The following is a 14,411-nucleotide window of genomic DNA, read 5'->3' as shown; positions in this document are numbered from 1 at the left end:
CCCAACCGCCATTCGCCAAGATGCCTTTTCTTGTTGGGACCCAAAATGAGCCACACCTCTGCTCTGACCGATCCCGCACGCCGGCTACATTGATGTGTTTGCGGATGGCACTCCCGGTCTTTGCTTAGTCTAGTTCCCACTTAACGTGACCCAAATCTTCTCTCTGCAGCAAAACAAGTCATCAGCTTCACACAGAAGCTGGACCGCATCGACGCCAAGGAGAAAGACACCATGGCCACCTTTGAGTGCGAAACCAACGAGCCCTTCGTCAAAGTCAAATGGTTGAAGAACAACATGGAGATCTTCTCCGGAGACAAGTTCAGGATGCACGCAGACAGGAAAGTCCACTTCCTGTCTGTGCTCATGCTGGAGATGAGAGACGCCGCCGAATATTCCTGCGTGGTGGTAGAGGACGACCTCGTCAGGACCAGCGCCGAGCTCAACGTTGAAGGTGGGTTTCCTCCATGCAAACATCAGGTGGAGCACTTTTTCACCTTTTCATGGGACGACCCACAACAGAGGCCTACGATGTCAAGTCGTCGAGGCGCGGGTCGGATAAGCGTGCAAATTTGCCGTTTCAGGAGCCCCACTGGAGATCCTGAAAGCCCTCGAGAGCGCCGAGGTGCCCGAGAGCTACTCTGGAGAGTTTGAGTGCGAGCTTTCCCGTGAGGATGCCCAGGGCGCCTGGTTCTTTGGAGACAAGCAGCTGTCCCCGAGCAACAAGCACGTCATTTCATCGCGGCGCGGACGTCACAGCCTGTCCGTCAAAGAGGTCAACAAAGCCGACCAGGGACAGTACTCCTTCGCGGTGGGTGACTTGAAGACCTGCGCGTCACTCAAGATGAAATGTGAGTGTGGCAAGTCACCCTTTGATCTCAGCCTTCTCTCCCGTCCCCACCTTCCCAATGTCATCGCTCCACACTTTGCTTCCTCCGGTGGAAAGCCAAAGGTGACCGGCGCCCCTTTTCTCTTTCAGTTCGTCCCGTCACTCTGATGCAGCCTCTCGCTGATCTGACTGTCTGCGAGGGGGACATTGCTCAGATGGAGGTCAAGTTCTCTCAAGGGAACGTGGAAGGTACCTGGATGAAGGACGGACAAGCTGTAAGCGTTTCGGACCGGGTGCTCATGGTCGTCGACAAACACGTCCACAAGCTCCTCGTTGAAGACGCCAGGGAGGACGACTGTGGCACATATACGTTTGCGGTCCCCGCTCAGGGGATCTCCACCGCTGCAAAGCTGACTATCCACAGTAAGTACGCTGATTCACTGCTGTTCTTCACCACTGTTGCTCACCGTGCGCTCGCCAAATAACATCTGGCATCGCAGCAATCGGCATCCTGGTCCCGCTCAAGGACACGAGCGCGGTTGAAGGCACCAAGACAGTTCTGGAGGCCAAGATCTCGGCTCAGGACATCAGCTCGGTCAAGTGGTATCGCGACGACCAAGTGCTGACGCCCAGTGACCGGGTCCAGATGGTGGCCAAGGGAGCCAAGCAGCGCCTTGTCTTCAGCAGGACCTTCGCCTCAGACCAAGGTTACTACAAGCTGGCGGTGGGCCGAGCCGACACCGGCTGCAGATTGTCTGTGCAGAGTAAGTGGCGCAAAGAAGCTCGCGCTCGTTGACACCGTTGTTTTGTTCTTTGCGAAGCGCGTCCGAATGTGTGAAAAGATGAGATAATGCTACCTTCATTTGTTGTTAGAGTGTAATTGGCGTGCGCCTCCGTGATTGGCTGCTGGCCCCGTCAGGGTGTATAGCATATCTCCTGCCCAAAGCCAGCTACCATAGGCTCCTGCTCAGCTGTGCTGTCGAAAGAGAAATGTCTCAAACGTGGACTGTCTGGTGTCCGCAGCTGTCCAAATTGTGGTTCCGATGAAGGACAGGACGTGCGCCGAGTCGGAGAACGTGACTTTTGAAGTCCAAGTGTCTCACCCCGGTATCGACGCCTTCTGGACTTTCAAGAGGCAGCCGCTCAAAGCGGGAAGCAAATACAAGATGGAGTCCAAGAACACCTCGCACATGCTGACGGTCCTAAATGCCATGAAGGACGAAGAAGGCGAGTACGCCTTTGCTGCCGGCGAGAAGACATGTGCCGCCCTGCTCACCGTTTCTGGTATGACTTTGCTGGGCCTTTTAATCCTCCAAGTCCTCACGTGGCAAAAGTTGATGTGGCGGAACTAATGGCAATCTCCCCTGTCACCAGGAGGCGCTATCAAGAAGCCTCTTCAGGACTCGGTGGTAGCTGACTCGCAGACGGCCGAGCTGACGTGTGAGGTCGCCAACCCGTCGGCGGACGGACAGTGGCTGAAAGACGGCCAGCCCGTGGACTTCAACGAGAACGTCCTGAGCCGGGTGAACGGCCGTGTCAGAAGCCTCATCATCGTCGTCGCCAAAGCCAGTGACGTCGGAGAGTACGCCTACCAGATCGCAAGTTCCAAGACCTCGGCCAATCTCAAAGTTGAAGGTAACTGACCGGATGGATGGAGCAAGGGATGGATGGATGGTTGGAACAAGGGATGGATGGATGGATGGACGGACGGACGGACGGATGGATGGATGGAGCGAGGACTGGATGGATGGATGGAGGGAGGGAGGGAGGGAGGGAGGGATCTTGGATCCACCTATTGAGAGGTACCAGTCCGATTGGGAAGGTCACTTTGGGCCAGGAATGCTTAAGTCAGGTCCAGTCCAATGCTGGGACAAACCTTCTGTTTCTTCCATAGCCGTGAAGGTGAGGAAGACTCTAAAGAACTTGAATGTGGTCCAGACACAAGACGCCATGTTCAGCCTGGAACTGACGCACGAAAACGTAAGGGGAGCACAGTGGATCAAGAACGGAGTGGAGATCAAGCAAAGCGACAAATATCAGATCAGCGTCAGCGGCACCGTGCACACCTTGAAGATCAACGACTGCACCGCACACGACGAGTCCGTTTATTCCTTCAAGCTGGGCAAGCTGTCGGCCAGTGGCAGGCTGAACGTTGAGAGTAAGCACTTGGCGCGGAGCGGCGCGGCGTGTTCCCCTGGGTGGCAAAAGGCAGAATCTTCTGCTGTCCTTTTCTAAGTGCTTTTTCCGTCTTCTCCCGTACAGTGAAGTCGGCAAGACTGCCGCTTCGTTGTGGCTAGTCGCGGTAGTGCAACGTCTTCTTTGAATCCTTTTGATCGCACCTCATGTTCCTCACAGCCATCAAGATCCTGAAGAAGCCCAAGGACGTCACATCGCTTCTGGGAGCCACCGCCGCGATGTTCGAAGTGACCATCTCAGAGGACGACGTTCCCGTCAAGTGGCTGTTCAACAATGAGGAGCTGCAGACCGACCAACACTACAGGATTATCTCTGAGAAGAAGACACACAAGTTGGTGGTTAGGGATATCGATGGCAGCAAAGAGGGGGAGTACACCGCGGTGGTCGGTCATCTGCGCTGCAGCGCTCGCCTCATCGTCGAGTGTAAGTGTCCCAAGCCACCGCCGAATGCACTCAGCGGCGTGCGTGCGGACATGTTTGTGTGTCGGTCTAGTTCCGCAAGCTGAACCTGGTGGAAAGCCAGCCCGTGTGTCGTATACAATACGTAGAAAGCTAACATTCGGCTTCTCGCTTAGCATTAGCGGTTGACCTTGGCCCTTCCTGCCGCAGCTCTTCGCGTGACCAAACCCCCGGAGAGCGCGTCGGTGGCCGAGACCCAGGAGGCCACCTTCGAGTGCGAAGTGTCTCACTTCAACGTGCCGTCCGCCTGGCTGAAGAGCGGCGTGGAGATGGAGATGAGCGAGAAGTTCCATATGCTCGTGCAGGGCAAGCTCCACCAGCTTAAGATCCTCAACGCCGGCAGGGATGACTCGGCCGAGTACACCTTTGTGTGCGGCGAGGACCGCGTGTCGGCCACGCTCGCCGTCAGCCGTGAGTTGTCAAACGTTTGCTTCTACTTCTTTGTAATTCTCGGTCTTTCAGTCTACAATTCGTAATAGTCACCAAACGTGGATGCGCCGCTGAATTGTGTCGGAAGAGCACGTGACATTGGCGCCTACCACTACGACGCGTCGCCGAGCTAGAAAGTGAAGCAACGCATCCGGTTGGCAAGGTGAACTCGGGACTGCTCCTGCTCACGGCAGCCTGGTTCCACGTCAAACGTCATCTCGAGCGCAGGCCTGAGCTGCTGGGAAGAAAAAAATGACACATATTGACTGTTAGACTGTTTGAGCAGTATCAAGAATCCCAGTTTCACGTGGCAGTCGATACGTTCCGCTCGGACCCCCGTCAGGGCATACTTGGCGACGAGCTGCCAAAGGCCCATGGTGATGCCTTGTGTTTTTTCACCCTTTTCAGCCATCGTCATCTTGGCCGCGCTTCAGGACGTCAACGCTCAGGAGAAGGACACGGTTACGTTTGAGGTGCGGGTCAACCACGAGGGCATCTCCTCTAGATGGCTGAAGAACGGCGTGGAGATCCGCTCTAGTGACCGATGCCAGGCTCGCCGGAAGCAGCAGACGCACACGCTGAGCATCAGGAACGTTCACTTTGGGGACAGCGCAGAGTACGCCTTTGCCGCGGGACAATCGCTCACCGTCGCAAAGCTCTACGTGGAAGGTAAGCCTGCGACGGAACCGACGCAGCTACCCACCGACAGTCTAGTCGCCGACAGTCCTGCCCCGACCGACTGACGCCGACTGATCGTAGGGCCGGGCCGTGCCGGACAAGGCTGTTTAATTGCCCCGCATTTGGTGCACTGACTTTGTTTTTGTCTGTCAGCTCGTGTGGTTGAATTCCGCAAACACTTGAAGGACTTGAAGATCACAGAGAAGAAGAAAGCAACTTTTGAATGCGAGGTGTCCGAAGCAAACGCCCAGGTGATGTGGATGAAGGACGGTCAGGAGCTGGAGCCGTCCGACAGGTAGCTCAGCGTGACCTTCGTCCAGCAAACAAACATCAGAAAAGTCGTTGTGAGCAAACATTTTCCGCAGATACAAGATGACCTCCGAGATGTTTGTACACCGCTTGCTTTTGCCGTCCGTCCGCCTATCTGACTCCGGAGAGTACGCGGCCATAGCCGGCTCCAGCGTGTCCAAGGGGAACCTGTCGGTGGAGGGACGGGACATCGAGATCTCGGAGCCCGCCAGTAAAAACGTAACTGTGAGTGTTCTGCTTTTGGGCCAGGCCAAAGGCGTCAAACGTTCCCGTGGGCCTTGACCGGGGCTTCAACTTGCGATTCGGCGTCTATTCGTCGATGAATAGAATTTGAAAAATGAATTTTCACTAAGTGATGAGGCAGGCCCGCTTCAAGTTTTCTATTTGCCACTCCGAGTTTAGTGGAAAAGGGGCGACCGATCACATTTCGAGCTCAGCCCGACCGTCTTCCGCTCATCCTTTTCTCCATTTTAGGTTGTGGAGGGACAAACAGCCGTGCTGGAGTTTGAAGTGAGCGAGGACGAGGTGGAGGGTCGCTGGCTGCGAAACGAGATGGAGATCCAGCTGCCGGGCGACCGACGCTTCAGCTACGTCGCCATCGGAAAGCTCCACCGCCTCAGCCTGGCCGAGACCTACAGGAGCGATGCTGGCCAGTACGCCTTTGTCGCCGGGAAGAACTCCAGCAGGGCCGTCAGTCTCCATGTGCGACGTAAGGGCGCCACTTCTTGAAGTTGATCGCGACCAACTTCCCCCTGGGCTGGGGATGGAGGGAGCCAAGCCAAAAGCTGCGTTACAGAAGGAAAAAAAAGAGAGTCCTTCAAAGCAGCCGATGGTCTCGAAGTGTGGAGCCAGCCTAACGGCGCTCCCCTCCTCTGTCCATCTGTCCGTCTCCAGTACCCGAAGCCCCTCAGGTGCTCCAGCCCATGCAAGCCCAGACAGCCACGTTGGGCAAATCGGTTCGCTTCTTGGTGCGGGTGAGCGGCCTCCCGCCACCTCGGGTGACCTGGTACAGAGGCTCCCAGGCTATGAGCGCCAGCGCCACCTGCAAGTTCCTGCATGACCAAGACGAGCACACGCTTCTGCTGACGGAGGTTCTCCCGGCGGACGCCGGCATCTACAGCTGCGAGCTCAAAAATGACTTTGGAGAGGCCGCCAGCTCGGCATCGCTGGATGTGGAAGGTTTGTCGGCCGTCTGGACTCGTCCGTTTGTCGCTGGCGAGCCCGGAGCCGCATCCGGTCCGGTCCGGTCTGTTGTTGCCGGTCGATGAAGTGGTTGCTTTTCTTGCCTGTCTTGCAGTTCCTGAAGATGGCGCGCCCCAGGTGCCTGCTCCGGTTCTGCTTTCTCCCATGAACGACACCCTGGCGACTGCGGGACACGCGGCCCAACTGGAGTGTCGCGTGTCTGGGAAAGGTAGGACGGTGCGACTCTGAGTTGATCACTTTCAGTAGTCTCGCTCAAGAAAGAAAGTGAAAGCCCACGACGATGACGACTTCAATATCACCTGACTGGCCTGCCGTGCTCTGACTCAAACGACTGAAACGAAGAATGACTGAAAGCGACTCGCTGTCTGTTTGGATTGGCCATGCGCGAAGAGCAACCCGAGGGCCACTACCTCGTACTCGTCTCTAGTAGTGCGCAGATTTGCACGACTACACGGACTGGCCTGACTCCCGAGGCAGTGATGCGCCTAGGTTGTTCTACTGCCATGCACACAGGATTGATGCCCACTGAGCCCCTAAAGATATGTAGATGTACAGCCGATTTGTCCTGGTGAGGACCAGGCCAGCCGGGTGCATCCTGGCACGTGGACCACATGGAACGCTCTGACACGGGGCTGGCGGGAAAAGGCCCTTCTCCAGGCTTCTTTTTGCGAGTACTTGTGGTGTCCTCGTCCTCCGGCCATTTTGTTTGCACTCGGTTCACCGCTTTCCTTGGTTCCTTGTCGGCCCGTCGCGTCGTCTTGTCAGCCCAGCCGAGCGGCTTTTCTCGCTTTAGTTACTCTGGCTCTTCTGATTTCGGACTTTCTCTCTTAGCGACCTTGTTTTGCCTGCCTTTTTTCTTTCCTCCTTATGACTGGCTTCCTTGCACTCGAGTCCTCAATCCAGCCGCAAACTTTTCCGACCGTAATTTGTCACTCTGCTTGTGATCTGCTTGTCTCCTCCTCCTCCGCTCGCCGATCCGGACGTCGGCGACAGTGTGTTGACCTAACAACCCATGTCTGTCCTCTTTCTTACCGCCCAGATGAAAATGCCTTTGATAGCACTTTGTCCGAGGCTAAGCTGAGTCAAAGGCTGGAGACTAGGAGCCTCAGCGAGTTTACCAAGTCCTACTCTGAGAGCTCCAGTGTGTCTTGGCGGACGGTGGAGGTGGTGGAAACGGAGAGCTCGGAGCGCAGCCTTCCCATCTCGGCGCCTCTGAAGCCCCGAGCCCTAATGGAGCTGCAGGACATCCGTGTCAAGAGCGGCGAGATGGCCGAGTTCTGCTGCTCTTTTGATGGGCAGCCGTTCATCGGCGTGGTTTGGGACCACAATGGCCAGAACCTGCTCAGGGAGCGGGCAAAGAGCTCTCAGAGGGGAGGACTCTTGTCCCTGGTCATCCAGAGTGTGAGTCTGGCCGACCAGGGCGTATACCGCTGCACGGCCACCAACTGTCACGGCCACAGCAGCTCATCCGCTCGCCTCACTGTAGAAGGTGTGAACTCTTTCTTCTTTCTTTTCTCACGCTGCCTTCCTTGTACGTGCCAGTGCTCCACCCGCTTCCTTGCTGTCTCTCTTAAGTCTCCTCCGGGCGGGGCCGAGCCCCGCCTTGCTAACCTCACCCGTCAAACGTACATAGAGGCTTTTGCTGTCGCCGTTTGGAACCCCACTGTGTCACTAACTCAAGATGGTGGCAGGCGTGTCTGTGTGTCCGTAACAAATGCAAGTTGGCAGATGTGTGCAGTATGATTCTCAGGAATGGGCGGGGGCAGGGCTTCTGGGTGGCAACAGGTGAGTGACTTGGGCTGACCCCAAGAGATGCAGCCATCTTCTGTCCGTTGTTTGCTCCATTCCCCCGAGCCCCCACCGCCGTCGGGGAACGCTTTCCTCCTTGCCACCCAGAATCATGTGGGGCGTGGTGACGATAAATCAAGAAAGTATCTATCTGTTTAGGGTTAGGGTCTCTTTCTCTCTTTCTCTCTTTCTCTCTTTCTCTCTTTCTCTCTTTATCTCTTTCTCTCTTTCTCTCTTTCTCTCTTTCTCTCTTCTCTCTCTTTCTCTCTTTCTCTCTTTCTCTCTTTCTCTCTTTCTCTCTTTATCGCTTTATCTCTTTCTCTCTTTCTCTCTTTCTCTCTCTCTCGCTCTCTATATATATATATAGAGAGCGAGAGAGCGCTAAGCATGCTTGCGCCATGGAACGGCCCAAACTGTGTCCTCTGTGTGTAGATAACAAGTTTTTAAAGTGTGACTAATGAGTGGCAGCAGCCTAATGACTCTCCCTACCTATGATTCTTATCCAGCTAAAGAGGCAAATGTCAAAGCCGAGTGCGCCGTTGCGCCAGATTCTGTGCACGCGGCCTCACGGGCCGGCAGGGACAACACAAAAGCTCCCCCGGTGAGCTTGGACCCGGAGAAGACGGCAGAAAAGCCAGGATCCCTGCCTCCGTACTCACAACTGTACTCGCTGAGCAGCTTTCCCGACAGCCGCCCGTGCAGCTGGCGCCCCGACTTCCTCCTCCGGATCCCCCGAGGTCTGCTGGTGCGCAAGCGCAACCCCCCACTGTGTTGCGCCAGCAAGGGGATCCCCGCCCCCTTTGCCGTTTGGCTTTACGGAGGCTTGAGTATCGGGGATTCCGTGTGGTACTCGACCAAAGGTGACGGCCCCGTGTGCCGTTCGCCCGTTAAGAAGGTCCAAGGCGGACAAGCGGGCTCTTTGTCTTTCGAAAGCTCGGCCGAGGATGTCGAGTGCGGCTTGGTGACTACAGGTTGGCATCTGCATGCTTCTCTTCAACACTATTGTGCACCTGCACATCCAGCACTTCTCTTCCAAGAGCCACCCGCACATCACTTGCTTACTTGTCGCCGCAGTGCTATTCATTTGTTGCCTTTGTGCCCTTGCAGTCACGATGCACGAGAGGGTGGCTGTGAGCCAGGTCCAGGAGCAAGTCTCAGGTAAGACGCTTTTGTCATGTAACACAGACACGGGATCATTTGGTGCTGATTTTATGTCTTGAAGGTCTGAGCGCAGCCCACGGGTACACCCGCCGGGGCTCCGACCGGGAAGGAGGAGAGGCTTCCTCCCAGGTTTCTCTCACCAGCTCAGGTACAGTCTGTCTTTCTATTCTTTTGAAGTCCACTTGGCGTCAGCTTGTGCCGATGTGCTCTCGTTCTCCGCTGGCTCTTTCAGAAAACACAGTGCCTCCGAAATTTGACAGTCCACTGCAGCCGCTAGTGCTGAGTGAGGGTGACAATTTGAGCCTTAAATGTCATGTGACTGGCACCGCTCCACTCACCATCATCTGGATGAAGGACCGGCGGGAGCTGAGGTCCACTTCCAGCACAAAGATCACCTTTGTGAACGGAACGCCTTGTCTGAATATCAGCCAAGTGAGCAAAAGCGCAGGGGGAGACTATCTGTGCAAGGCAAGCAACTCTGCCGGGACAGACTTCTGCAAGGCCAAAGTCACCGTCATAGGTATGGATGGATGGGTGGATGGATGGGTGGATGGATTGGGTGGATGGATGAATGTCTCAACCAGACAGAGTACCTTTGGTCCTTAGCTCACTTACTTTCTCTTGCCCAAGAACGCAAGGCAACCCCTGGGGTCTCTAGCCCTGCCGCCGTCGCCGCCCCCGTCAAGCGTCTGGACAATCTTTTCTTCATTGAACAACCAAAGAGTGTTTCTGTCGCAGAGAGTGAGTCGCTCCAAATGTTTAACAGCCACACAATTGTGATGAGTCTCTGCTGGCATCTCATCTCATCTCATCTCATGTCATCTCATCTCATCTCATCTCATCTCATCTCATCTCATCTCATCTCATCTCATAGAATGTGATGTGATGTTGTTTTCTCGCAGAGGGCACGGCCACCTTTATCGCCAAGATCGGAGGCGAGCCTATTCCGAGCGTCAAGTGGATGAAGGGCAAATGGAGGCAGCTGACCACCGGCGGCCGCGTCTCCATCCAGCACAAGGGCCAGGAGGCCAAACTGGAGATCCGGGAGGTGACTAGGTCTGACTCGGGCCAGTACCGCTGCGTGGCCTCAAACAAGCATGGCGAGATCGAGTGCAGTGCCGAGATGGAGGTGACCAAAACTGAGAAAGCGACGGAGGACATCAGAATCCGCTTGAAGAAGTAAGCCGTCGGTCGGACTCGAGAAAGAATTCTCTTCCTTTTGTTGGGACTCGTCCAAATAAGCCAATCCCTTTGGCACGAGAGTGGGGACAAGGGTGCCGTCGTGAAGATGGAGTCTATATCAGCTGCATGTTTTTGCTTTTGGTTGAGCTAGGACCCCCTCAAAGCAGAAGAGCCCCCAAAAAGCAGATGAGGTCAACTTGGTTGAGTTGCTGCGAGGCCATGAGACCAAAGACTACGAGAAGATCCTGAGAGAGCACCACATTCACAACTATCGAGCTATCCTTCAAGCGGTGGAGCTGCTGAAGCAGGAAAAGGAGATGAAAGCTGTGGTGAGGAACTCGCCGTCCGTCAGCTTGTGTACTGTCCCGTCCGTCCACCCACTGAGCTTTGCTACGAAGGGAGGCGAGGTCATCTAGTCATTGAGCTCCATGCAGGAATTGTCCAGTCCAACTCGGTGCCAAGCCTGGAGAAAAAGTCAGGACGCTCATTCGTCCATAAAACAAAAGCTACACCAGAATGCCATCCAAACATTGGGCACTGCAAAAAAAGCTCAGCGCAATAGGAAGACCCCAGTATGCTTTGTCTATGTCACGTGACCGTCGGGCTCTCCTGCAGGAGACATCACTTGACGAGCAGGTCTATGACGAAGATATGGTCCGCTTCATCCAGCAGCTGGAGGGACGCGTGGACACGGAGGTAAAAGTGCGGCATGAGAGAACACTATCCCTAATCCATCGCCTGGTCACCATTGATTTCTCACTTCCGCCCGACTCACTTGCGCCAACGATGACCCTCGTTAGTCTGGAAAGCACACACACCTTTTCAACGTAGAAAGGGCAAGCTCCCTCTTTCCTTGTCCGGCTTCTGATCGAGTCGGCTGCATTTTTGTTACCCACCGCAGCGAGCAGCTACAAAATGCATCACCATAACTTTGGCACATTTGCATCTGATCCGCGTGGTTCGTTGCTTTGCAAACGAGGTCGACAAATAAGTAGCATGCCAAAAGCCCAAAGAGCATTTTCACTATTCAACGCTTGAATGCTGTTGTCAACCCGCAGCCCGTCACTGTGCTGGAGGACATCGGCGACCAGAGCGCGTGCGAAAACGACAACGCTACCTTTGAGTGCCGGATCAGGATCAACTACCCGGAGATCACCTTGACCTGGTACAAAGGAACTCAGAGATTGGAGGACGGCGCAAAGTACAGCATCCGCAGTGACGGCGAGCGCCACACCCTGGAGATCCGCCAGTGCCGGGCCAAGGATGAGGGCCACTACCGGGTGGTCTGCGGTCCTCACATCTCTGATGCCAGTCTCAGCGTCTCCGGTAAGAGCAGCGCAAACGGAGTGCCCGTTTTCCAGACATGCGTCCACGTCTTTTCTATGACCTGACTATGGTCTTCTGCTCTGATCGCTGCTCCAGGTTTAAAGCTTTTTCTAAATGCATACGCACTTCTTCGTCCTGATCCTCTTTCAAATGTTTTTGACGGAGGGAATGGGCTCTCAAGGCTTTGTTTGGATTGTCGCTGTTGATGAACAAGCCGGTCGATTAGAATGACATTTTTCCAAAAAGACGCCGCCGGTCCAGTCCCGGACGGTAGCTTTAACGTGCTCTTTCTCCAAAGTTGACAGGACACCGAAGGAGACGCCCGCTGCATCTGAAGCTCCGGCTCCTGCTCCACTCAAAGGTATCTGCTCCGGTTCTTCCTTGCTCACGCCATTTTGGTCCTCTTGCGACCCATTTCTCGCTTCGGAAAAGTCAAACGAGTCTCAATGTTTTGAAGACCCTGACCGCCAGGAGCCAGAGATGTCAGCGCCACAAGAGGAGCCGCTCCTCTCCGAAGGTAACACTTAGGCTTTTGTGTCTTTCTTGGTATGTTCAGCACGGCTGTTCATCGCTCAGCAGTTGCATCTGACGTCTTTCCCAAATGAGACAAGTCACCAAAGTGGCTTGTCTTTTTAACCTTGAAAAATTGAAAGGATTCAGAAAAGCAGCCCCGCAAGCTCAATGGGAACCTCAAGCCGAAGCACAACAACACCAAAACCTGAACCAGAGCCCGAGCCAAGTACAGTCTTACACTCTGGGCCTGTCTTCAGGAGTTAGCGTCTTGCGCTCAAGCTGCTTACAGGCGCACACTGACTGACACTGACGGGGGGCAGACTCGGAACTCTCTTTCAAGTCTGTCCTTTGCTTTGCGTTTGGGTTGTAAGCATTGCGCACAACCTTTAGTTCTTACCCTAAGTGGCAGAAGCCGCAGAAGCCAGCTTCTGGACATTTAGCAGGAACTGCTTGTGTGCAAGACACCCGCACAGCAAACGACAAAGGGCTATCTCTTCCAGGGAACCAAAGATGGAAAGCTTCCCCTGCCAGAGCCGCAGAGGATAGTAGGACTCCTCCCGCAGGTACTCGGACCTCTTGCCGAGCGTCTCTCTGAGTTTCGATCAGCCGCAGAGTGCCTGCCTGTCCGTGACCTTTTCCTGTGTTCTACCTTGAAGCCTTCCCTCCAGAGGAGAAGGAAGTGGCAGCAGAGGCACCCACTCAAGTCCTGACCGCCCCAGGTAGCATCTCCCCTCCCCAGCGTGTCTGCCGTCTTGCCTTTTCTTCCAATTCCAACCTGACTTGCGTTGGCTCTTTGCCCGCTCTGGCAGAGGAGAAACCTTCTCCAGCATCCAAAGCAGCGGCCAAAGCGTCTCCTGTCTTGAAGCGAGTCCCTCCACCTGCAGGTAATGTCTGTCTTGTCGTCCGTCTGGCGAGTGACAAGCTGGCATTTGTTGTCCCCGTTTTGCTGCCATTTATTTTTCCTTGAACTTGCAAATGAACCATTTCCAGATGACTCACTAATATTGACTCTTGCAGACAAGGAACCGGTTAAGGCTCCTGGACCAACCAAAGGTATTTTCTTTGGCCTTTTCTTTGTTTGAATGAGAAATTCATGTCATGACTTGCTGTTTTGCTCGCGTGCGTGTACCTGTTTGTGACGTGTTTGTGAAATGATTCACTATCCAAAACACAGCACCGCTTGAACCCAAAATTGAGACAAGAGCAGCAGCAGCAACAGCAGCACACAAGGTGCACAAAAAGCATCTTGACCGAGAGCCCGACGTTCCCGGTCCGCATGAAAGACAAAGTCGGGATTCAACAATCAAAGGTCAGGAAAGTTTCGTCACTCTGACCCAAGAGACGAGTCAAGTCCAGCTTTGCGAAGTACGTGACGAGCTTGCGGTTGCTTATCAAATGGAGACAGAAAAACCGAAAGGAACGACTGCTTCCAAAAAAGTAACTCAAGTGCCAGGCAAGCCGATGCAATCCATCAAATCGAAAAGACAAAATATCCAACTCGAAGGACGTCCCGGCTTGCCAAAGGATGGCCCCATTCCAAAAGCTGAAGATGACGCCAAAGCGACGAAACCTGCTGATGGCGAGCACAGAGAGTTAAGAGTCACCACGAGTCAAGCAGTCTTCAAGTGGGATCAAGAGGTGTCAAAAACCACGCTGACAGCCGCAGAGCTACCGGACAGACTGGCTCCAGAGGCGCCCAACCCTGCCCTAGGAGAGAAAGACAAGCACAACATTTCACACAGACAAACTGATCGCATCAAGACTGGCGCCAAATTCAAGAGTACGCCATCGCCTGGACGCAATGCTGAAAAGGGTCAAGGGGCGTTGGAGCCCAAGGAGCAGCTGAAAAAGGTGGAACCAAAAGAGGCTGAGAAATCCAAAGTAAAGGAAGTCACCACTGGAACCGACACTGTTGGGGCTGAGAAAATGAAAAGAATGTCAGAAACCGCTTCACCAGAAGTTGCAGCCATTTTAAAGGAACCTTGCCCTCCAGAGGCCTCCCAAGGAAAGTGGGTCTCACAGGTGAAGCCCACCCGGCAAGAGAAAGAAATGATTAAGGATGGGGCTGAGGACAGCAACGACGCGGCCGATGAGGAGACCTGGACTCGGGAGCCGGTCCCCTCTGATGACTGGCGAGTTCAAGGGCTGGATGGGGCGTGGGAAACCCCAGGCCCTTCTGACAGCCAAAAAGGTGAGCGAGCATCCAGAAAATTGGTTCTGCTGTCACCATCCCCAACCCGTACCCAACTACCAGAACCCCCAACCGGCACCCATCTTATCAGCACCCTTCTTACCGGCACCCATCTTATCAGCACCCTTCTTACCGGCACCCACTACCAGA

At 54.7% G+C, this 14,411-nt stretch overlaps 1 protein-coding gene across 2 annotated transcripts in view; it reads left to right on the top strand.

The window, feature by feature from the left end:
- The window catches only part of LOC133159652 (titin-like), a 115,439-nt gene that overhangs the window by 11,678 nt on the left and 89,350 nt on the right, over positions 1-14,411 (top strand). Inside the window, exons 20-51 of one of the 2 annotated variants that reach the window (XM_061286867.1) lie at positions 170-451; positions 582-848; positions 977-1,249; positions 1,327-1,590; positions 1,850-2,110; positions 2,201-2,461; positions 2,721-2,984; positions 3,182-3,445; positions 3,632-3,892; positions 4,319-4,579; positions 4,742-4,883; positions 4,954-5,122; positions 5,372-5,606; positions 5,792-6,076; positions 6,195-6,308; positions 7,140-7,589; positions 8,395-8,859; positions 8,996-9,046; positions 9,111-9,197; positions 9,282-9,569; positions 9,680-9,790; positions 9,952-10,228; positions 10,383-10,560; positions 10,847-10,927; positions 11,290-11,557; positions 11,856-11,918; positions 12,015-12,074; positions 12,571-12,633; positions 12,727-12,789; positions 12,880-12,954; positions 13,088-13,123; positions 13,245-14,261. In XM_061286867.1, the coding sequence (XP_061142851.1) occupies positions 170-451; positions 582-848; positions 977-1,249; positions 1,327-1,590; positions 1,850-2,110; positions 2,201-2,461; positions 2,721-2,984; positions 3,182-3,445; positions 3,632-3,892; positions 4,319-4,579; positions 4,742-4,883; positions 4,954-5,122; positions 5,372-5,606; positions 5,792-6,076; positions 6,195-6,308; positions 7,140-7,589; positions 8,395-8,859; positions 8,996-9,046; positions 9,111-9,197; positions 9,282-9,569; positions 9,680-9,790; positions 9,952-10,228; positions 10,383-10,560; positions 10,847-10,927; positions 11,290-11,557; positions 11,856-11,918; positions 12,015-12,074; positions 12,571-12,633; positions 12,727-12,789; positions 12,880-12,954; positions 13,088-13,123; positions 13,245-14,261 (7,236 nt within the window). The remainder of the gene's footprint in view (positions 1-169; positions 452-581; positions 849-976; positions 1,250-1,326; positions 1,591-1,849; positions 2,111-2,200; positions 2,462-2,720; positions 2,985-3,181; positions 3,446-3,631; positions 3,893-4,318; positions 4,580-4,741; positions 4,884-4,953; positions 5,123-5,371; positions 5,607-5,791; positions 6,077-6,194; positions 6,309-7,139; positions 7,590-8,394; positions 8,860-8,995; positions 9,047-9,110; positions 9,198-9,281; positions 9,570-9,679; positions 9,791-9,951; positions 10,229-10,382; positions 10,561-10,846; positions 10,928-11,289; positions 11,558-11,855; positions 11,919-12,014; positions 12,075-12,570; positions 12,634-12,726; positions 12,790-12,879; positions 12,955-13,087; positions 13,124-13,244; positions 14,262-14,411) is intronic. The other variant, XM_061286868.1, reaches the window with a different exon arrangement.

Source organism: Syngnathus typhle, linkage group LG9 (genome assembly GCF_033458585.1).
Source record: "Syngnathus typhle isolate RoL2023-S1 ecotype Sweden linkage group LG9, RoL_Styp_1.0, whole genome shotgun sequence".
In the NCBI taxonomy this organism is placed as follows: Eukaryota; Metazoa; Chordata; class Actinopteri; order Syngnathiformes; family Syngnathidae; genus Syngnathus; species Syngnathus typhle.
The sequence above is the reverse complement of the archived record's forward strand: the minus strand, read 5'-3'. Positions and strand labels throughout refer to the sequence as shown.